The 24189-nt window shown below is 35.8% G+C and overlaps 3 protein-coding genes across 4 annotated transcripts; all 3 read left to right on the top strand.

Annotated features, from left to right (window-relative positions):
* On the top strand, positions 1-7941 carry LOC139137663 (uncharacterized). 2 transcript variants are annotated; one of them, XM_070705869.1, is made up of 5 exons: positions 1-173; positions 388-840; positions 4111-4281; positions 4561-4692; positions 7849-7941. In XM_070705869.1, the coding sequence occupies exons 2-5, from the start codon at positions 451-453 to the stop codon at positions 7897-7899; spliced, it is 744 nt and encodes a 247-aa protein (XP_070561970.1). In that variant the 5' UTR covers positions 1-173; positions 388-450; the 3' UTR covers positions 7900-7941. The 2 variants fall into 2 exon arrangements, with proteins under 2 accessions (XP_070561970.1, XP_070561971.1); XM_070705870.1 differs by having other exon boundaries at positions 53-90; positions 7849-7934.
* Positions 7934-23958, top strand: LOC139136530 (golgin subfamily A member 6-like protein 22). Its single transcript, XM_070704255.1, has 13 exons — positions 7934-7941; positions 8485-8602; positions 10254-10277; positions 11348-11629; positions 13136-13309; positions 13821-13961; positions 15110-15397; positions 15922-16188; positions 16837-17127; positions 18597-18848; positions 19441-19644; positions 20374-20608; positions 21315-23958. Exons 1-12 carry the CDS (start codon positions 7934-7936, stop codon positions 20596-20598), a joined length of 2274 nt encoding a protein of 757 aa, XP_070560356.1. The 3' UTR covers positions 20599-20608; positions 21315-23958.
* On the top strand, positions 20601-22448 carry LOC139136529 (hillarin-like). Its single transcript, XM_070704254.1, has 3 exons — positions 20601-20608; positions 21315-21552; positions 21690-22448. The coding sequence occupies exons 1-3, from the start codon at positions 20601-20603 to the stop codon at positions 22446-22448; spliced, it is 1005 nt and encodes a 334-aa protein (XP_070560355.1).
* Positions 23959-24189: the final 231 nt, after the last annotated feature.

The raw sequence follows: 24189 nt of genomic DNA, 5'->3' as shown, positions 1-24189 counted from the left end.
AACGCAATCGTTTATAGCTATGGCGTCTCGTTGCTTGGCGAGACCGAAAATAGTTGACTCAAACGACAACGTCGTAATATGCTGCTGGTTGTGAGTCACTATTTTAAGTAAATATTTCATTGTGGTACGACTCCATTTAGGCTTTGTCAACACATTCCAGGTATCCCATCAAGGTTTGTATCAGATCTGTACGAACTTAGTGTCTAGCTGTGTTTGCATTAGAATGGAAGGGGACTGTACAGACGTGTATGGCAGCACCTTTAAAGATATCGAAACGAAAGTGTCTACTTGTTGACAATATTGCCTAAAGGTGGACCCGATAATCAGTGTACAGGTAGAAAGACTTCTTCGTTTTCTGTCGTTTATGTTGCTGTACGTTTATTGCAGATCCGGTAACAGGTCCTGGAGTGAGTGAGTTTTATACAGAGCCTAACGTTTGAAGGCCAGATCATGGGTAGCGGTGGATCGAAAGGTAGCCAAGCCACCAAAGGCAGCGAAGTAGTGGCTAATGTCATTTTACCTGGCCAGTCACAAGCAGTGACTGTTAGGGGGACAGTGGCACAGCCGAAGTCATCCTCTGATCACGCAGGTGATGGCGACAATATCGGGTCGAATCGACCACAGTCCACATCATCACGACCCCAGACAGCAAGTAGACCCATGTCCGGTCGAAGAAGTAAGACCCCGTTAGGAGACTCAGGGGGACAGTATCACAAACCATCGGCCATGGTCTCAGGAGCTGATGAAATTCGACCAAAATCAGCGTCATCAACAAAAAAAGGCACGGCCACTGTGACAGAAGTTGCACCAAATAAATACACTGTAGAGTACGACAACCAGGTATTTAATATATCATATAATCATTTCATTATATATATATATATATATATATATATATATATATATATATATATATATATATGTATATATATCCAAATTATTGTGCCCTTTGATTTCACTTCATATGTTCAACTGCACATTTCATAATAGGATACATGTATATTTACATGTATATATATATATATATATATATATATATATATATATATATATATATATTACTTTCACTTTTTCCCTTCATGTTGCCATCAAACATAGTTCTGTTGAAATACCATTGTATTTCTCAGAAAGAGATCTAATGTTTTTCACACCATTAGAGTTATTGATGCATCAATACATCTAGGGAGATTTGCAGTGCAGTTTTTCTTTTCTATAATGATAAATCCTTTCACACACAAGTCTAATGTGCACTGAGAACTAAATCAAATTTTGATAAGTGTGATATTTTAAAAGTCAGTTTAAAGTGAAAGTACAGGGAGTAACCAATCCAGTGCTTTCAAAATTGTATCTGTTCAGTTGAATAAAATTAACTATGAGGATATTGAAGGTTTGTGTTTATCTCTGGGATCAAGTTCTTTCCCATTTGTAGGAAGGTAGAGATAATATTGAAGTTGTAATTCTGTTCAGGCTATCCAACCCTGATTCCCTGTAAACAGCTTCACAGAAATCACCGATAAAAATTGGTTTAAGTCAAACCATGATGTTGAAATGATTAACGCAATAGTGAACTTGACATCTATAATGGAATTTTAATCAACATTATCATTGGGATCAAAGTAAATCGTTAGTGTAGAGAATAAACCAGCAGTTTTGCTTAATGAAAATGGCAGGTGGCAAATTAAGGTGGTGCAAACCTGGAAGTGGAAAGACAAAAAATTTTTAAATAATTCCCTTTTGAATCAAGAATAAGAATCAGAAGTTATGCCAATGAAAATAAAATGTTTGTTTCTCATCCTCTCGCGTGTCAATTCAGACCCGCCGTGTCAACCTTTTTTTCTGCTCATGAGGAAATAAAATGGAAAAAACCGCAAAAATACGCGACGATAGTGCATAACACAGTGCTGTATAAAACAGAACTGTAAACAAAATAATTGACACTAACATTCCATTCAGAACTGTACACATATGTCACTGTTATATTAAGCTGTCAAAACTGTGCATTGCTGCACTAAAAGTCAAACCGCAGAACTGTTGCTATACAAAAACAATAAAGCAACACTGCTGTGCATTTATCTCTGCGTGCATTCCTATGCTGTTTTCATGTTTTTTGTGCGTTCTTGTTGGTTGAAGAATAAAAAAAATGGAAAAAAAACTGCGTCACCACATCATTTTGGCAATACCGGGATGTCCAGGATGAGAAACAAACTGTTTATTTTTCCTCGCCTTACCCTATAACTTTGGTTTGAGAGAAGAAATAACCAAATATTTGAAGATACTTGAAATTCAAAATGGCCCCCAACTGCTGTATTAACTCTATGCGGGAAAGATACAATTTTCAATTTTCACAAAAATAAACTGATGAAACCTTTGTTACACTCTAAGAGCATTAAAATAAGACCCCACAAGCTTTAGACCAGGAAAGTGTTGTATAAATTTGAGAGTCTGAATATTTGTTGCATCATGGGGCATAAAGGTCGCAATAATTTGGTGATTTGTATGAAATAAATAGCAATTTATGCTAAGATTGTTCAATATTTGTGTTTCTGTCATCACAATGGAATGTCCATGTATGCTGGCCGTATTGCTTGATACTTATCACATGAAAATCATATGAAAAAGCTTTCTTTTTATTCATGCAAAAATTTTATAATTTTTCTAAAAGTAAGATGAGGAGAAAAATTCGTAAACAATACAAAAAGTGAAAGCATTAAAATTAAATGAACAGTGCTACCTGAAAATTAAAACTAATATAAATTATACAATCAGCTTTGAACAGAAACTTTGTAGACCTTTGAAAAGTTCAACTATTTCCTTTTTAAAGTAGAATCATTTGATTTAAAACTGAATTGTTATTTGTTTTTGTTGTATGACATTTACACATTACAGTTGTTTCTCTGATAAATTAAACTTACTGCAGTGTTTCATCCAGGATGGCATCGACAGAGATATTATCCTCCTTTACCAGAAAATTTAGGGGGATTTCACCAGTTCATGTGTTCTACTTGTATCTCTAAGGTATCTCTCTGGCACCATGTCATGGGGGGGGGGGGGGGGGGGAGCTGATTCCCCTTGACAAATTACAAGGGGGTACCAATATGTTAACAGAGGGGGAATCCCCCATTCCCCTGTCTTGATGAAACACTGTTACTGCATCACACAAACTAAATAGTCACCTATGAATAGTGCTCTCATTTTTCCTCTGTTTTTGTGGCACACGTCACCAGATAACAAGCAAAACATAGGTGGCCCTACCAGTAGCTTCCTTGGTGTACATGTATGTGTATGCTTTTATTAATCAGATAATAGCTGTATAACCTTTTGATATATATCAGTATTTTCATAATTTGTCCTAAAAAGTATACAATGATAACACAAAGATGCATTGGTACATGAAATAATCAACATTGATAATGAATCATGAGCATAAAATTTTAATACCGTAACAAAACACATTAATGTAATTTACATAAATGGATACTAATCCGTCTCAAACATGTCACTATTAAGACTAGAAAACAAGAACTTTTTTCTGCTTCCCATTAGAGGATGTTGAAATCCAAAGTTTAACATTGTAAACAAACTGCATTGTGGGCATCATATGATGTTATTGTTGCACAATTTGAATTTCAGTGTGGTTGGGGGAACAAGAATTCAATATGTCCATATTTGACATTAGGCATATACAGGCTGTGTCTGACAAGTTGGCAGTGTAGGTAGTTCATTGTGAATGTTGGAGTAGCAAAAAGAATTTGTATTTGCACACAGAACAAAATACTGGAAAATATATCAACAGTTTACTTATAACCTTGAATATTGATATAGTGATTTCCATGGTTACAGGTGATATTACAGATTTTTGACATTTGCATGGTACTGATCATGGTCTAGAATTTTTTACAAATTGAGTGTGAATCATCCATGATAGGTGGCCATGCAATAGACAGATAACAGATCAGAAATTGTCCTGATGTAAGTTTTTTTAAGAGCTGGTCAGTTGATTCAGTATTGATTCTAGTCAGTTTGTCTGGTCAATTTATTGTGGAAAATAAATACAGTTTAGATGTAATTTACTGTGTGAACCATAATTATCACTTTTCTGTTCTGATTCAGGTCATTGATATATCTGGAAGTGACTTTTCATCATTCCTTGCCAACACTGCAGAGATGAACGTGACAAACAAAGAAAATGTGACTAATCCTTTCCTGGAAGCATCATCTGGAAGGAAATTCCAGGTGGAAGTGATGGCACCAAAATCTGGAGAAGGCCCACTAAAGATCCAGGTAATAGTCTGTTAGTTCGAATATTGGATAAAGGACTTTAATCTATCAAAGATATTATTTAAGGTATATTGTCTATTTGCATATTTATTTTCTGCCAATCAATCCAATCATTCTGCTCCTTGTAGGAACAAAAATATTTCATTGTGGAGCACTAATTTGTGAAGACTTGAACAAACATGGTAATAAATATCTTGTCAGCAGAAATGAACTTTTCACTTGTGAAAAATTATCAACATATGTCAAATGTATTTCATGTGTTTCTGCATGTCCTGCCTGCAGCTACCACAACAAGACAGCGTATTGTTAGAAGATCTAGAGGATGATATTGAGGAAATCTTTGAACCCTTGGCGAACAAAGAAAATCTAATACCTGAGTCTAAGAAAACAGAAAGAAAAGAACAATTGAGACAGGTAAGAAGTTGTTGATAAAACAGCATTTTGTATTGGCCAGATCTGTTCCATGGCAATAATGTCTGCCAATCAAGAACTTTCTTACACATTTTGCACGAATAGCTAGTTGGTCATTAACCATGTTCATATTGGCTCTATAGTACAAGGATTAATAAAACCATTCAATGCCCTATAAATCATTTTAGTGTTTTTTTCAATTTTTCTACAACTTTTAAGTGTTTTGAACACGATTGTTGTCAGATAGGTTGTCAAATTTGAAACTGGTTTGAAACAAAAGTGTACTGGTATTTATGCATGTTGCATGCACATCAATTGTAGAAATATAATCGCAAAATCTAGAAGTGCACTTTAGGGGTCAAAGGTCACAATAGGCTACTGGTTGAGTCTCTCAACAATATTAGTGTGTATAGTTCAGAAAAAGACTGTTTGACAAGTGAAGGCTTACTGCAACCATTATCAATGTGTTCCCTGTGGACTCTGAAGAAATTATTGAAATTACTAATTAGATGTATTACTACTGATAGGCAGTCAATATGACAAAGCATTCAGCAGGTTACAAGTATTCTCCATGAATCAGTCGTCATTCTGCCAGTCTTGCTACTACTATTAATCAAACTTAATTTATAACTCTGCGATTCAAGAGTTCCATGGTGATACAGGCATTCCATTGAGAGAATCATGTGATGTGATACAGGCTCCACAGACAGAGTTTACATTTTTGCTGAGTGTATTCTGAAATATTGGCTGGGAATATTATCAAAATACAAGGGCCATTTCTAGCTCGTATGTATATAGATGAAGGATGTCTTAATTTGTTTAAGCATAGACTGTTATATAGCTTTTTTCTAGGGTCTATGGTTTAGAGTACTTCTGGATGGTAATTTTTTATCAGAGTTTCCCAGTCATTTTCCAAGATTCTCCTTCATGTTTCAAATCAGATATATCATTCAAGCACATCAATGTCATTTCATCTCCCAAATCATTTAACGGCATAGAGATCACAGTTACACCCATGGCTACTTTACTGTTGATCAAGCCTACATGATACAGTCAGAAATTCTGCTTGTGTAAAACAGACCCTGCCAAGGCTTGTAAATGAGAGCTAATGATTGGCACTCCAATTAAGACACAAGATATCATTTCCATTCATGAAAGCCTCTCCTCCATAATTAGTTACGTGTTATAAATAAAATTCTTTGTTAGCTGTCTTCGTGCTGATAGGTTTTCAGAGAAAATTAGAAAAACACAAACACAATGTTAACACTATTGCAAATTAATTATTATTTTTCTGAAAGAAAACAAATTAACACTAAGCTTATGTCAATACACTTGTGTTTTTTGTCTGTGTTTGTTTTTCTCCCTGCTGGCTGGTAGGTTTTTCAAAAATCCAAGGATGGCATACAAAGAAATTTTCTTAAGTGGCCTTATTGAGCAACACACTTTTATGAGGTCACTACTATAGAATCAGGCAAACTTGTGTGACCCATACAGAGAGTTTGTCTGGGGAAATTGAAATCAGCTGCACTGATTTTCATATAACCTAAACAAGACACTGTAACAGATGAGGTGGAAATTGTAAGAAAATTCATATTTGTTCTATAGATGATAGTCTGTAAGTTACAATGGCACCAGTTTCTTGCTTTGATAATAGTATAGACATAGGACAAATAAGTTGTCTGAACAAGACTTGTACACGGACCAGTGCATGGTAATGTTACATTGTATGTCAATTTTGAACACTGGGTGCCAATTGTAAACTCTCATTTACAACCCCAGACAGAGCTAGTTTTGCCTTTGTACAAACAAAATTTCTGTCTGTATCAAGTAGGCTTTATAATCAACAGTAAAGTGGCTATGTGCCATCATATTGGGCATACTGTTTGAACCCAAAGCTGCCAGGTTTCATTTTGGACCAGTGCAAAATAAAATCAAAACCTTTTAGATCATCACTGTTTACATTAATGGGGATGGGTATCCATCCCAAAGCACTGTATTAATTGAACTTCTTCCTGTCAATTTTCAGGTCAAGCCATTTAGGCATAACGTTAGCCTAACTGTGAATGTAGTCCAAGAGAAAGGATATGTCCAATATTTGATCAGTCTGTGATGTTCCAAATTTAACCTGTTTTAAAAGGAGTGCCTATCAGCAGATTATGACCCGGAAATGTATTTGCGATAACTGCCTGTTTTATTTTAGCCTAGAATAGGATTCTAGGCTAGTTTTATTTGGACTACTAAAATATGTTCCAGACAGTGGTCTACATGAAAATTTTAATCTGAACCCTGAACTCAGCTACTAAACCACAGCAATATCAAAGTGTAACCCAAAGTGGCTTGTATCACATGCCTGTCTCTGCCTGTTTATGTGTTTGACAAATCAGCTTTCAGCAGAAAAATCAGCTGATTGGGATTGTGGATTCAAATGTAACTTCTGATAGGTGATGGCAAAAATAATTGGTTCTTCAATGGTGTGACTTATTAACCCTTTAAGCGCTAAAGTCAATTTTCGTCGCCTTTATAAAATATAACATATATGTCAATTTTTTTCAGATTTCTGCCAAAATTCTGATGAAAAGCTTCAGCCAATAAAATGTGATGTCATTTGGTCCAAAATTATCAAAAAATTGCAGAAAAATTCATAGAAATTGGTAAAATGTTGCACTAAAATTTTGTTTGGAAAAATTACAGCTCTCAAAGGGTTAATACCTAATTAAATTCTAATTTGCAAAATTATTTTAGTATACTAATCAAAGTTTCAAGAACCACTGATTTGATTGAAGTCAAAGTTGATACACTTCTACAGCAGTGTAATGCCTATAATATGGCATTGGATAAAATTATGCCCGTTGAAGTACCATGACATTAGATCTTTTCCGTTCGTATGTGACAATATTGTAGATGTACAATATTTTCCTATTACACATGAGAAGGCAAGGAAGACTGCTAATTATCCATGAATATAGATAGATAGATAGATAGATAGATAGATAGATAGATAGATAGATAGATAGATAGATAGTAGTAATTTAGGCTGACCAAAATGGTTTTCTAAAAGTATTAAAATTGATTCAAAGACTCCTGTCATGTTTTTTTGTGAGACTGAACACTTTCCTCTAAATTTTGTGAAATTCTAACAATGATTTTGATGTTTTCCAGGCCTTGCAGGTCAAAAGACTCAGTTATCAAAGGAAGAGTATGAACAGATGATAGCCAATCACAAACAAGAAGTGGAAATCATGAAATGATTAGGTAAGGGAACATCCAATCATAAACCAGGTAGCTGGGTGCCAAAACCAAGCGGGATTGTGAAGAGTAAAATTTAAGTTGGTATATTTTTGACCAGGTACATTATTCTGTTTTAATTATGCATCTATATACATTGTCCACATTTGCAAGTATGTTTTTCCCGATGAATTTTATTGTACAGAAACAATTTACTTTTTGTTTGACATTATCAGGAATATGCCACTCTACCCTTTCACCCTCTTGGTTTGGTCCAACCCCATTGTTTTCAGTGGTAAGTGTGGGTCTGCCCAAATGAAAATGGGGGTGAAATGGTTGAGTGGAAACTGTTACGTGATAAATAAACATAGTGAACAGAACTAATCTGAACACTGATGGGCTTATTTTGGACATGGTATCTCAATTCTTTTTTATGTGTGCTTGAAAGACTCATGCTTTCCTACTCTTTGTTTTCCATCAAACTTTAATTCTGTCTGAACATAAATTGCCCGTTTAATCTCATCAGTGTTTAATATTTTATAAAAAATGTCATTGAATTTGATTTTACAGGACCAAGGAAAAGCAGAGACAAAAAGTATCATTGGAAGAGAAAATGACACAGAGGAAATTACGGAAAACCAGGATGGCTGCGGAACAACGCCAGAAAGAGTTGATGGAAGTAGAACAGGTACGAAGCATTATTGCCTAATGCTCTGCTATCAGACATAACGGAAGCTCTATATGAACAGAATTAAAGTCCCAGTTACCATTACTCATTACAGGATTTTAAAACTAGTATTTGTACTATATATCATTTCAGTGTTCTCCCCAGGATCAAGCAAAAGCATAGCGGCTAATTTGCATAATCATTTGCATATCATTAATTTATATTTGCATATGGATATAAGCTTGCACATGCACCCACGCATTCATGCACACTCACAACAAAATGCAAATTGGTAACACACAAGTATGCAATTTGAACATCATGGAAACTCTTTATTACACTTAAATAAATCATCACAGTATAGTACAATTGCAATTAAATAGAAGATTCAAACAGTAACAGCAAGTTCAGATTGAAAGCAAGAAATGATTCGTCTGATTGGAGTTTCATTAATACATATATTGCTAATAAAATTGTCAAAATTGCCAACAAAGAGTAAAATTCATAAGTTTAAGCTTTACACAATTCAAATGTAATTGAGTTTTATATTATTTTTGAACGACAAACGCCGCGAATAATGTTTCATCACGGGGATCAATTTCAACCCCCCCCCCCCCCCCCCCCCGCGTAACTACCACTGCCACTGAACATTGTCGTTCGATTCTTGATTTTAAAAATAACACCAAGATGATCACAAGACATGAACTAAGTACGACTAGAATCACTTGAAAATCAGGTGTAAAATCTTTCAGAGAACGTGTCAGAGTGGAACCACACGCGACGCCAGGATCGATGTCAACACGTTATAAACACGTCGGCCAACATGGCCGCCGCCATATCAGAATTTATGCAATGTGAACTCGATTGCGATCGTGATCGTACTCGGACAAAAAAAAAAGATCATCGTTGTAAAATCATAATCAACCTAACTAGTCGACTGCTTCTTTTGTTTCTTTTGCGGTCCATTTCGTTGATCAAAGCATGGGAATGTGATCAAAGGCCCCGCTAGTGCTACACCGCTAACTCTGTGAGTACTTGTCCTCGATGTATACCGACTAAAGGTCTTTGTTGGTCGTAATAGTCATTGTAGAATGAAAACTTGTGAACAACCCAGCCGATTCTTCTATTGTTTTAACGTTCCTCTCAACACTTACGGACAAGTTATCGGACGCATACCATACTTCACACCTTCCACTCTTTCACCAGGTTGAAAGTTGCAGTGAGCGCTATTAAATGTGTAGACAATGCATGCAACAGCTGGTAGCTACGCAGAGCGCTAGCGTGTGAACTAAAGGATGGCGGGAATATTTTAAAGCGTAGCGGGGAGAATCAAAGCGTAGCGGGGAGAGGCGAAAGCGTAGCGGGACCGCTACGCTAAAATGGCCTGGGGAGAACACTGCACGTACTTTTACAGTTAATTGGTATAAACCTAAAAGTATATTTCAACTATTGTCACTGGACAGTCCATGCTGTAACCCCTAGCTGATTCTGAGATAAACTAGCTGCCTTCTGTTGAAATCCATGACATTTAAGCACCAGCAATATCTCAGTACCATAATTTGAAAATGGACAATAACTTTCAGATATTCTGTCTGTATTATCTGTATCTATTTTCACTAACTGTCCTGTATTCTTTCTTCTCCACTGCTTATTAACAACTCTATTAAAATAGGTAATACAGAATACCTGGGTTCAGGTTAGTATGATTCCTGCAACCAATCACGGCTTCATATTCCCATCAATGTATCTGTTCTTGTCTCTGTGTGTTGCTACACATTGATACTTGTGATATTGCTACAAATATGTCTTGCTACATTGCTAAAAATAATGTGTACTTGTAGACTTGCTGCAAATAATACCTGCTAAACTGCTACAAATAATACCTGCCTAAAATAATACCTGCCGAATTGTCACAAATAATACCTGCTACAATGCTACAAATAATACCTGCTAAATTGCTACAAATGATACCTGCTACATTGCTACAAATAATGTCTGCTAAATTGCTACTCTAATACTGTACTTAGTAGAATACTTATTACATATGATCTTGCCATATATGTTGCTCTGTTTATTGAAGCATGCATAATGCTTTCCAAAATAGCTACAAGTTTGGACTTTGCTACAGAGTATGTCATTGTACTCCTGCAAGCAATGCTTGGCAAAGAATGGTTGCCACATCAATAGATGCCACTTATATTTTGTGCTGGTAACAGTACAGTTACAACTACATGTAGGGTGTATGGAATATGTACTGATGTCTTCTGAATGGTGTAAAAGGACTTCTGCAGGTCATGAAATGCATTGATGAATGGCATCCCATTTTGCATGTTTTATTTTGATATATTTTAATGATATGTTTTGATATTGATGTAAAATTAATAAAGTTTTATGTACAATCGAGATTTAACATCAGTGTTGATGGTAGGAGTCCATTGAAATCAAAACTTCAACTTTAGGACCTCAGTCAATAAGTTATCCATCAACTTTTTACATCAATCAGTCACTCTATCAACTTCCAGAGGAGTATGTACCTATTTCCAGAGAAGTATGTGAACTTTAAAAAGCTGCTTTCACACATATGCAGTACAAAAACAAATAAAATGCAAAAATAACTTTGCTGTTTTACTGAAATGAGAGATGGATTGAGTTATCCATGATTTCAAATGTTTTGCATATTCTCACATTGGCAATATCAAATTCCTGAAAGTACCTTTCTGTTTTTCTGACTCATTCTAAAATATTATTATCACATTTCCTTATCAGGATGATGCAGGTATTGATGAAAATAGAAAGAAGGAAATGGAGGCAGAGATAGCCAGGAGGAACGCGGAGTTTGAAAGAGAGCTACAAGTGAAAAAACAGCAGTTATCTGAGGCTGAGTTGGAACTTATCCTAGCAGAACACAAACAAAATATGCTGGAACTTGCAAGAGACTTTGAAAGAAATGAAGAAAGACAAAAGCTAGCTCTGGCCGAAAAAATTGCTAAAAGAAAGAAAAAGAGAGCAGCATGGAAAGCAGAAAAAGAAGAGAGAGCTAAGCTGGCTGTAAGTAGATCTATGTCCTGGTGTAGTTTTATATTTTTTTGTAACTTATTGTGTTTAAAGGCCTTTTATTGGCAATATAATCAATTGAGAGGTAACAATATTTCGGTGCAAAAAATATTACTGTCATTTACCAGTATTTTCAGAAGAATATCCATTCACAATCGTGAAACCTAAGTATCTTTCATTCAGGAACCTTATTATCTAAATTGTATATTTCTACAAAAGGGCAAAAGTAATCTCTTGAGTAAGTTGATGATATCTGAAACCTGAATCCCAGACAACCATTTGTATAATTCAGTATTTATTGATAGCAACATTTTATTTTACAAAAAGTTTACATTATGTAAATATCGACTATTTGCATACCTCAGTGTTGGTATGACATTTCATATGATAAAACTTAATACTATTTAGCTATTTGCATACTACAGTGTTGGTTGCAACATTTTAATTCACAAAAGTTGATACTATGTAACTATCAACTATTTGCATACTGCAGTGTTGGTTGTAACATTTCAATGCACAAAAAATTGATACTATGTAACTATCAACTATTTGCATACTGCAGTGTTGGTTGTAACATTTCAATGCACAAAAATTGATACTATGTAACTATCAACTATTTGCATACTGCAGTGTTGGTTGTAACATTTCAATGCACAAAAATTGATACTATGTAACTATCAACTATTTGCATACTGCAGTGTTGGTTGTAACATTTCAATGCACAAAATTGATACTATGTAGCTATCAACTATTTGCATACTACAGTGTTGGTTGCAACATTTTAATTCACAAAAATTGATACTATGTAACTATCAACTATTTGCATACTGCAGTGTTGGTACCAGTAGCAACATTTCAGTTTACAAAAGTAGATATCAGGCACACTTTCTATAAAAGGTGTTTCTCATTACATTTATAATGTGGGGGAGTTATTTCACTCTTTGATCTGGCAAACTAGTGTAGCGAGCTTAATTTTTGGTTAAAATATTAAACAGAAAGAGTCAGAGGGAGACAACTTTGATAGGAAGTACTTAACAGTTACAAAAGCTGTGTTGTCACACATTTTTATGCAAATGTAGCAGTTTACTACAGTTTTGCTGAAGTCAAACTTTACCAACTCACTGTGCCTATTGCCAAATACAATACATGTAGTTTGATAAACAAAAGAGTCAGTTAGTTTTGCATTATTGTGTCAAATGGTAAAAGACTTCCTTAAGACCCTCTTCCTAACTTCTTTTCAGGCATGATACACAATGTTTTGACGAACAACAACTCTAAAACTAGTTTTTCTGTGCTTTCTCAAAGAGATGCCCCACCCCTCCCAAAATTAAACTGATTTCAGGTATTGGGAGGGTGTCTTAAGGAAGTCTTGACTTGAAAAGGGCAAAGAGATTGCATTTTATTCCAGCTTTTGGTTAATTGTTTAATATCTTGACACGTCCTTCATTTCCAACTTGTTTTTAAATAAACCATCACAATTATTATAATTTGATCACACAGTCCAAGGTCGCAGCAGATGCTGTCATGTCCATAGACAGTGGATCAGACACAGATGAAATCGACGTCATCTCTGATAGAATTAAAAAGCTGACCCGTGAAATTGACAGGAGAGAGTCTACCTTTGTGAAAGAGGTAGCCAGCAAGAAACATGAACTTCAGAGGAAGATATCAAAGGTAAATTTTTACACAATATTTTGATAAGATATATTTGGATAACTATGCAATTTGAGGTGAGAATCATAATTATTGAAAGACGAAAATTTTCATGAACATTAGGTTTAATAAGTTTACAGTTCAAATGTAAATAAAATTAGTATCAGCATCATGGACAGATATTCAGTATGTTAAGTTTTCACCATCTTGAATTTGTGTAAATGGAAAATATAATTTTCCCTGTAGGGAGTTAGTGTAAGAAATGGCTGCCATATTATATTTCAAATATCATGAAATTTCAGGTAGTTTGTCTCTGTAATATCAATATTTTTGCCATGATTTCATGCTGATTATAGAAGAAAGTGAAATAAAGTTTCCCTTCAAAATGTTAGAACTTTCAAAGTGTATCACAGTCAGTAATTTTACATTCAATATACTAATATTTTTCAAGCAAATGAGCAGCATGATGCACTCCCCACATTAATATTTCATCATAATTGATCAAATATATGTACCAGATTTCAATCATCAGCAAACATGTCTATTTTATAGACTTGTTGCAGAACACAAGAAAGAAATGCAGCGGTTGGTTCATAAGCTTACAAGAGACAAAGAGAGACAGAGACGCATTTTGGAAGAGAAACTTGGCGCAAGGAGAAAGAAAAAACTTGAAGTAAATAGCAATATTGATATTAGGCCACAAAAACAAACTGGTTTGTTTCTCATCCTTACATATGTCAGTCTGGACTGGCCACATCAATTATTTTTCATGTACAGCCAAAAGATAAAAGAAAAATGACAGAGAAGTAATCAAATTATTGCAAATTATCAAAACCAAAAATGTCAATGTCAATAGAATCATGTGCACTTCTGAACAGTGAAAATAAATTCTGTCATCTTGCTGCCTGGCAAAAATACCACTGCCATCAAATAATACTACAGTGAGTAATTCCAATGTTTTCATGTTGACAGGCAGGAGAATCTTCTGAGTTAAAAAATATCCAAAGTGAAGTAAAAGTCGTGTTGTTTTGTCATATTTGTAGGAGACCTAAGATGACAAGCAGAGCACCTTCTTCCAGTTTTCCTTCAGTATTATATATTATTGCCTGAATACATGGGTTTATGTGCCCGAGAGCAGGTGACAATTTTGTCCAACGCCAGGAGGGCAAATTGTCTCCTGCTGCAAGGGCATATAAACCCATGTATTCAGGCAACAATATTTTTATTACATGCCTCTTCACAGTTCATGCTATATGATTTTAGTTACATGCAGGACATTTTCAGACAATTTTACCCATATCGACCGGCATCATACAGATTTTATTGAAAGTCAAAATAGAAGTGCGTGCATGGATATTTACATTTAGCGTTAAGTGTCTACCTTAATGTAAAAAATGTTGAAGGGCTTCACTTGACTGGGTAACCATGGAACTGGTCAGTACATTGTTCACCAGCCTGCTAACTCCCCGGATGTTCCTTTTCAAATCTATGCACTAATATGCTCCCTTTAATAATAATTCAAACAGTAGCATTATTCACAATCTTCTATGCTGTATGTTACATGTTGCTGAAATTATGATTTGTAAATCTCAATAACGAATCCAAGGCGATTCCTGCTTTGTGACAAATTTGAAACAATCTACATTGTAACTCCAGAAGACCTCATGAATGAGAAAGAGTCTGGCAAGTACGGTAGAGAGTCAACACAAATCCTGAATTAAGATCATAAGAAAAATAAAACTGAATTTATGAAAGCAATACATAAATGGTTACGGATATATTTTCTGAAAGATGGCAGTGTTGATATTTCTGTGATTTCAGGAAGCTGGAATAGGATCCAGTGAGGGCGATGACATCGAAATGCAAATCAGACAGAGAAAACTTGACTTTGAAGAAGAAATGAAGAGAAAGAGACCACACATATCAGAAGAGGAGTACCAGAGACTTCTTGCAGAACACAGAGCAGAGCTTGATCGACTGGGTAAGAAACTGGACAAGAATAAGGAGAGACAGAGACTGGCTTTGTTGGAGAAATTAGCCAATAGGAAGAGAAGGAGAGAGATGAGGACAACTGAGGATGAGGAAAGAGCCAAGCTTTTAGCTGCAATGGTGAGTCTTGTGAATTTGAAGTGTTTTGAGGTAATGTGTATGAAACAACAAACCTGCAAAGAGGAATTATTTAAAATCTAGGTTGTCAGGTGGACTGATAAGATGTAGGATACCTTACAGTTTTACAGTTTTTACATTGAGTTTAAAATGTCAAAAAGTTGCAAAAGAAGTGCTTGAGGAGAAGAAAAAATAACTTGAGTGCTAGAAATCCGTGTGTCCTCCTGGTATACGTTATGCAGAATAAATTTTGGGCTAATGGTGCAGCATCTCAGAAGCTGTTATCCAATTGGTTAGCTGAATCTGATTGTTATAATTGAATAATACAAATTGACTCCCTAAGTTGCTCTGAATAGTGTCAATCGACCAATCAGATATAACTTTGTGCCAAGCATATGTAACCAGAAACCCTGAATGTTTTTTAGTATCCTTTGAAATTCCATGTCAATGATGATAAATGGAGTTGTCTTGACAACAAAACAGAGCATGAAAACATCTAAAAAACTTGATTCTTTGTAAATGTACAGAAAAGTAAAGAGGTACTGTCAGAAGGGCAACTCAAGCTATTTGAAGATGACATCAAACAGTACAAAGTAGAAGGCGAAGATGAGTTAAAAGAGAAAAAATCACAGCTCTCCCCAGAGGAGTATGAACGATTACTGGCACAGCATAGGAAAGACATGGAAGAGCTGGACACAAAGTTACAAGAAGAGAAAGACAAAATGAAGAAGAGTCTTGAAGAGAAAATTGCAGAAAGGAAAGACAAAGTAAAGAAGAGAGGAAAGAAAAACCAGGTGTGTTACTGTGATATGAATTTGATACATGAATGTTACAAATGACAGATCTATATGCCATGATAGTTGCTTACCAAACTACAGCTAGTGATCCACAAATGTAACAGTTATCATAGTTGCTACATTGTAGCAATCGTATACTTTTTACATTGCTATTCTTACTATAATATGAAGGTTGACATCAATTGTCTATATAAAGACGCAACTTCAGCAGTACATGTATTTCAATTACATGTGCCATTGTATTGACATGTAGAAATATGCATAAATATTCATGGGCGTATTTTTCATTATTTGGATGTAGTTTGCTGCATTGTAGCTCTGCTGTTAGCCTTGTAAGTTGTATGTGACAATTTGGCATATTGTAACATTGGAGACTACTAAATTGTGTATTTCAACCTACACTTGTGTTAGAACATACTGGTACACAATGTAGGCTTTTGTTTCAGAGTACCATGGAGGAGGTATAAAGGTGTACAAACATTTAGACTATTTATTGGTCGTACGTGTTGCTGTACAACAGCAGAATGTCTGGGTATCAGACAAGGTACATGATTGCAATCAGAAATCTGAACGTTTATTTTACAAGGAGTGATGTAATGCTTTTGCAAGAATGTACCCAATGACTGTAGTTCTATGCTTTCACAGGAAGATGGAGATTTACAGGAAATCGAGGAAGAAATGGAAGACATTGAGACAGAAATGAAAGGAAAACAAAAAGAATTTGAAGAAAGAACAAAGAAAGGAGATTTATCAGATGAAGACTACGCAAGACTTCTAAGAGAACATGAAGACGAGATGGAAAGATTGAAAGCAAAACTGGACAGACAGAAAGACCGACAGCGACAGACTCTGCTGGAAAAAATAGCGGAGAGAAAAAGAAAGAAGAAAATGGAACAAACTGAGGAGGAACAGAGAGCTAAATTGCTAGCTGCTTTGGTAAGTGCTTTTGAGAGCTAGATTGCTAGCTACTTTGGTAAGTGCTATTGAGAGCTAGATTGCTAGCTGTTTTTAGTAAGTGCTATTGAGAGCTAGATTGCTAGCTGCTTTGGTAAGTGCTATTGAGAGCTAGATTGCTAGCTGCTTTGTCAAGTGCTATTGGGAGAGCTAGATTGCTAGCTGCTTTGGTAAGTGCTATTGAGAGTTAGATTGCTGGCTGCTTTTAGTAAGTTCTATTGAGAGCTAGATTGCTAGCTGCTTTAGTAAGTGCTATTGAGAGCTAGATTGCTAGCTGCTTTGGTAAGTGCTATTGAGAGCTAGATTGCTAGCTGCTTTGGTAAGTGCTATTGAGAGCTAGATTGATGGCTGCTTTAGTAAGTGCTATTGAGAGCTAAATTGATGGCTGCTTTGGTAAGTGCTACTGAGAGCTAGATTGCTAGCTGCTTTGGTAAGTGCTATTGAGAGCTAGATTGCTCACTGCTTTTAGTAAGTGCTATTGAAGGCTAAATTGATGGCTGCTTTGGTAAGTGCTATTGAGAGCTAGATTGCCAGCTACTTTGGTAAGTGCTATTGGGAGCTAGACTGCTTGCTGCTTTGGTAAGTGCTTTTGAGAGCTAGATTGCTTTGGTAAGTGCTATTGAGAGCTAGATCGCTGGCTGCTTTGGTAAGTGCTATTAGGAGCTAGATTGCTGGCTGCTTTGGTAAGTGCTATTGGTAGCTACATTGCTAGCTACTTTGGTAAGTGCTATTGGGTAAGTGCAGTGCATGGAGGATTTATGAAATCTGATTTTGAATTAGAGAAATAATGTTATTGGTGGAGAACTGACCAAAGTAGCAATTTGATTGGTCAGATGTAGCATGCTTGTAGAAATATTGAAAACCGCTGTCAAAAGATCAAATTTAGTAAAGTTGAATTGGTTGAAGACAAATCGATGAGGTACACGTTTTGTATTGAAAAAGTGAGAGTTAAGTCAATGGAATCACCAATACTGTTGAAATGTGTATGATCCTATTCTTCAGTCGCAGTAATAACTGTTGATGGTACCAAACTCAAATTTGTTTAATTTCTAATTTGTGCAAATGACAACTCAAAAATGTACAACAAATTCAACTTTAAAATCACTACCAAAGTCAGAATATTGGTGGGCATTGAAGAGATGATTTATCAAATTGAAAAGGAGCATGCGCTAGATATTTTGATCTGTAATGTACATAAAAAATTGAGTATACTTTTGACTAATGTTAGAATGGTAACTGTTAACGCCTCACAGAAGTAGGATCAATATGCCCCAATTGAAGACAAATTCATGCACAGAGATGCCCAAAAGAGAAGTGAAATCTGTGAAAGACTATATATGACTTCTAGTCACAAAGAAGTCGCAAGTGTATCTGAGAAAATCTTCACACCACTGTTTGGCATTTACTCATAGAGGTAGAATGTATAAGACTCTCTTGTTATGTCTTCCCAGAAAAACAAGGAAACACTTAGTGAAGAACAACTCCAAATGTTACAAGAAGACATTGAGCAGTATGACAGTGACATGACCAAAGCCATCTCAAAGAAGTTTGATAGCGGTGACGTCACGCAGGAAGAGTATGAAAGCATGATGAGGAAACATCAACAAAACATGGTTGAGTTGCAAATCAAGTTGAGACAGGAAAAAAGTAAACTTAATGCAATGCTAGCTGAACAAGTCGCTGCACTGGAAGGAAGACGAATTGTAAGTGATGAAATAAACATGTAGATCTTGCAATTTTAAGGTATGCCAATGAAGGAGGGAAAATTAATATATTCCAATATAATGTATAACATAGACGAGTCAGAAAGTTTTACTAGACAATGTTAGGAGATCATGAATAGCAAAATTTTTGAAGGGGAAGAAAATAAAATCTTCACATGAGACAAAACAATTTATTTTTATTATACTTGTGCAGCGATCTGGACTAGCAATATCACGCTTGTTGAAAAGAATCAAATATAGCATCTAAAAATGGCAATGCAAAAAAATTGATATTTGATCAGTTCTGAATTTTGTCGTATGCGAGAATTACAGCTTGGATATAAATGTTGCTGTTTTGTATTATTGTGTCGGTAGTTGGATGTTTTTTAGCTATAATAATAAAAATGGAAAGAAAGACCTTATAACTGCATCATTTTTGTAAGAGAGAAACAAAAAACTTTATTTTTTGGCCTGCATATATTGTGTTCAAATTTTAAGTGTAGTTAGCATATCTAATATCTATCTATCTATAAGTCCAGCAATGATAAAAAGAGTTTGACAAGCAGTGTCTTATGGAATATTTACCATCCAGGAACCGTCTGACTCCGAAGACAGTGATGATGAATTCAATGTAATACCTGAGGCACAAGCCACACAGACACAGCTGTGGACAACTCCAGTACAATCTATGGCGTTGGTTATGATGCCACTGTTAGATGAATACCCAGTCAGAAAGAAGCAAGAACTCTACACTGATCCGGCTATCTTCAGAGAATTGGATGCACATGCTATCAGGGTATGCTGAGAAAAATATCTTAAAATGGAAAAATATTATCCACATGATCAAACTGTTAATAAGTAAAATATTGTAACATCTTAACAGACATACGGGCAGATACACAGTTGTATTGTATAGTTCAAAGGTCAGCCTCTGGAGGGAGATTTTTCTATCATTTTCCCAACAAATCTATAGTAACTATTCCATCATCTGTATCAAATCCTATTAAATGTTACAATGTTTGCACCAATCACTGTTAATTGTTACATTGTCTCTACCAATCATAGTAGCTGTTACATTGTCTGCACTAGTCAGCTGTCACATTAAATGCCACATATTTCTACTGATCAGAATTCACATACCGGGTATAATCAGTATTGACAATTAGATTATCTGTAATAATCAGTACTAAATGTTATGTTTTCTCTCTAACAATCAGGATTAATTGTTGCATTGCCTTCACTAATCAGCATAGAGTGTTAAGTTGTCCATAATTATGATGACTAATACTGTTATGTTGTCTCTTTTTATCAGTGTTGAACACAAACAAGGAAAGTTCATCATGACTGATAAAACAAAATGTAATTTGTGTTGAGATGATTTGTTTATGTACTTATCCTTTTTAGGACTATTACAGTAAAAAAAGTTGTCCATGGGTGAATCATGGCTCATGTTATCAGCTTCACACTCCAAATGTTATAAAATGAGGTTGTATTATATGTGTCCTTCTGTATTGGCTTGTTATAGGTTGCGCAGACAGTAAGCCTTGTCACAGAACCTACTTTCTCATCAATGGTTGACACTTTAGTAGAACCAGCCAACTCGCAACTTGAGAAGATACGCCTGATATTCCGATGGATCACAGCTCAGAATTGTCAAGAAATGGATTTACATGATGCAGTAGATGATACACCATTGGAGTCCTCAAAGGCATCTATGAACATAAGATTACATGGTCTACATTGTTTATGAGAATGTGCAGGTATGTGCGTGCTGGTATGATTTTGTTACAAATAACTTAATTTGTTTTTTGATATAATTTTGACATTATTACACGTAGAATAAGTTGTATGGTGCATTAAGACAGTAAATTTATATTTTATTTTATTATGTGATATGAATATGGTAAAATATTGAAAGTTTGAACAAGAGTATCGGTATTTCTGTGAATGAACAAGAAGAATGCCATGTAATTGTGTGCCTAAACACGGTTGAGTAGGTGAGCTGTTTAGATACTGAAGACCAATGCAATATTTATGAGAAGTATTTTTGTACAGCATTACAAAGAGCAGAGCAATGGTAATACATTGTTGATGTTATCTTTATGGAACACATGCAGATTTCTTTGTAGCTCTGCAAAAATGATTTGATTTCGATATCTCCATGGTTGTAATATAAAGTATAATGAAGTACTGTTCCTTTCGTTAACTGTTTCAAAGTTCAGTTCTCTTCATGTTACATATAAAAGTAGATAACAGTGACAATGATGAGTTTCAAAACTATGATTCTCAGATCAAATTGATCATAGGAAACATTTTCATATCAAAGTGTGATCTTGCATGCGGCTAAGGTTGAGGAAATTTCTGAGATGTATTGCAACAGATAAAACTTAGAACAAACCATAGAATCACAAAGTTCTTGAAAACTCTAAAATATTAGTTTCTGTCTATATTTTTCTCTGTTTACAGGTATGCTGGCTTGAAGTGTGTTGAGATCGCAGGCTGTGCTAAAATGGTTGGTTACAGTCCGGGTCAGTCTATCAGCCCCAATGATGAAAGATACCGTCACACCTGGAATGCAGTCTGCATTGATGAATACTGGCACTTTGTGGATTGTAACTGGGGAGTTTCACATATTGGTAGTTCCAGCACTTTTGATCCATTCCGGTATCAGTATGATGAACACTATTTCCTGGCTGATCCGGAAGTTATTATCCGTACTCACTTCCCTAATGACCCACCATGGCAGCTACTTCGGAATCCTTTTACTATGGAAGATTTCGTCAATGACATCTTCCTAAAACCAATTTTTTCACTTACGGTTTTGTTCCCATAACACACAAGAAATGCATCATCGAAGCAGAGAATGGGGACTTAGAGATAAAGCTGGCATTTACAAAGGGTTATGTTGTTAACTGTGAGATCTTTGATGAGCATCTTGCTGTGGCCAAAACCGTGAACGGAATACGGTTCACAGCATACGTTTTCCAACAACAGGTTGCAGAGAACAGTCTCAGTTTTTACATCCGGCTGCCGGATCCAGGCATCTATTATCTTGTTTTCTATTCTAAGAAACATTTCTTGGATGGTGAATTAAATCCAGAAACATCAACCGAGATTTGTAGATATAAAATTCATAGCCATCGGCCATCGTCTGATAGGTACCCACTTCCCCCATCTACCATGAATTGGTGGGGTCCAATTGGAGTTGAAAATTTTGGTTTATTCCCTCTCACCCACTTCAATGCTGTTGTTCTTTGTGATGGAGATGCCGCAGATATTCAGTTCAATTTCACAGGATCAGTGCAAGTCCATGGTGAAGTGACAGCATACGGCGCCCCCGTGGGTCAGTTTAGGAGATACCACCTTCAAGGTGTCGGAGATGGAGTGGTTTCATTCCGATTCCAACCTCCGTGCCCTGGAAGGTTTGCATTCAATCTCTTCGTAATTCTCCAAGCTGGCGACACCAAGCAAGCCATACCATTCTGCAGTTACCTGGTCGTCTGCAGGGAGCCCAAACTGAATGTGACGCCTTATCCCTATGTGTCGGAGAACACCTGGGGTCCTTGTCCTGCTTTGATGCCTTTGGATTACGTAATCTAAACCAAAGCCAACCAGTGATAGTAACCAAAGATGATGATCTGAATCTTCAGATTGGCTGTTCTCATGAGGTAAGATTAGGGTACACCTTCATGTATCACTACATGCAGGGTACACAGGATCTAACAAGTACTGTGTTCTCTCAACCTGAAGATGGTAAGACTGCGTTCTTACTCTTTATGGAGAATCCAGGTCACTACCACTTAATGGTCTTTGCCTGTGACCAGAATGATCAAAGGGCTGACAAGATTCCAGTTTACAACTATCTGGTCATCAAGGAATAATCCTTTTACTTATTACACACTGGTCTACAGATACTTGGTTGTCTCAGGTGTGTGAGTCAGACACACTGTGGCCGTAATGTTAGTCCAAAATTGTTAAGGTCAACTTTTTACAAAGTGCATCAACAGGAAGTTGTACTTTTAATACCTTGCTGAGAATGTTTTGCCCTCTGAGGGGTGCATTCTATGAATACAAAAATTTTACAAATCTTTCGACAAATGTCTTAAATCCATCATCTAGCCACATCTACTGTTAATTTAAGCAAAATGCCTGATATCAATAGTATTTTCACCCTGATGGTTGTCAAACATGGTTTTGGCAGAAAATGTCACTAGCAAAATCTACATACAAACCTTTCATAGACATCATGCCTTTTTCTGTAAATTTTGAATTTAGTCTTGTATATTTCTCTATTTTGACCTCTTGTATCCTTTCAAATTATTTTTATCACATCTTTTATGGAGCAAGGTTAACAAAAGATGTGACTGTAGCCTGTTTTATGTTTCTGTACTATGTCTTGTGAAAATATACTGGTTTTGCTTTGAGTCTACTCTCTCTTTTTACATTGCTCATATTTTGAAGAATAGTTTTTACATATCCTCATCACAACTGCTCTACAGAATGATCATTGCTTGATCCAGGAAATACTGGGTCCACTCATCCTGTCAGAAATTTGCATGTCTAAGGGAGCCTTTGATGAAAAATTGAACTGTGTGCTTCAAACAACACAGCCCTTCTGTAGTGGCACAGTGTGATCTTAGTATTCTATGGTATTCCTAAAATCATCGACTACTGAGCAGAATATTATGTTGAACTATTCAAGGAAGAAACGCTTTCTACTTACCAGTGAAGATGTTAATAGTTACTTATATGAAATTGTATACTTTCTATTTATTCTGTCATCTACTTGTAATAATCATGAATAGTGACTCTAAACTTTGCCAATTAGATGACAGTCAATGTAAATTGAAATTGTGATCATCAAATAATGTAGCTGATTGCTCCAGCAAGATACTTATTATAACCTGTCCACCCAAATTTGCTGTAAACAGGTTCACACTCGCCATTGATAACGATGGGTTTGGGCCAAACCATGATGGTGAAAGGGTTAAAACTTCATCCACTATATTTTATCTTTTATGTTGGTTTGCCCAATTTTGTGTTTGGCAAGTAGAGTACAGTCCCTAGTTTGACTTTGAAATGTTATGTAGAGATGCCCAGTGTGCAACTCCTCAAAACAGGTAGTATATGTGTAATTTCCAGTATTTATGTGACTTATATCCAACATCATATCCAGACTAGAATTTACTCAGCAACAACAAAGGTGTACATTGTTCACATCAGGGGAGAATCATTTGATCCGGGGGAGAGAGGGGATGTGGAGGGAATGAGAAAAAAAATTAATCCTGTGATGGCATGAGCTAAAACTAGACTGACAAAAGAAAGAAAATTGCTGTCACAG

The sequence above is a fragment of the Ptychodera flava genome, chromosome 7, assembly GCF_041260155.1.
Source record: "Ptychodera flava strain L36383 chromosome 7, AS_Pfla_20210202, whole genome shotgun sequence".
In the NCBI taxonomy this organism is placed as follows: Eukaryota; Metazoa; Hemichordata; class Enteropneusta; family Ptychoderidae; genus Ptychodera; species Ptychodera flava.
Note: the sequence above shows the minus strand (reverse complement) of the source record. Positions and strands in the feature narration are given on the sequence as shown.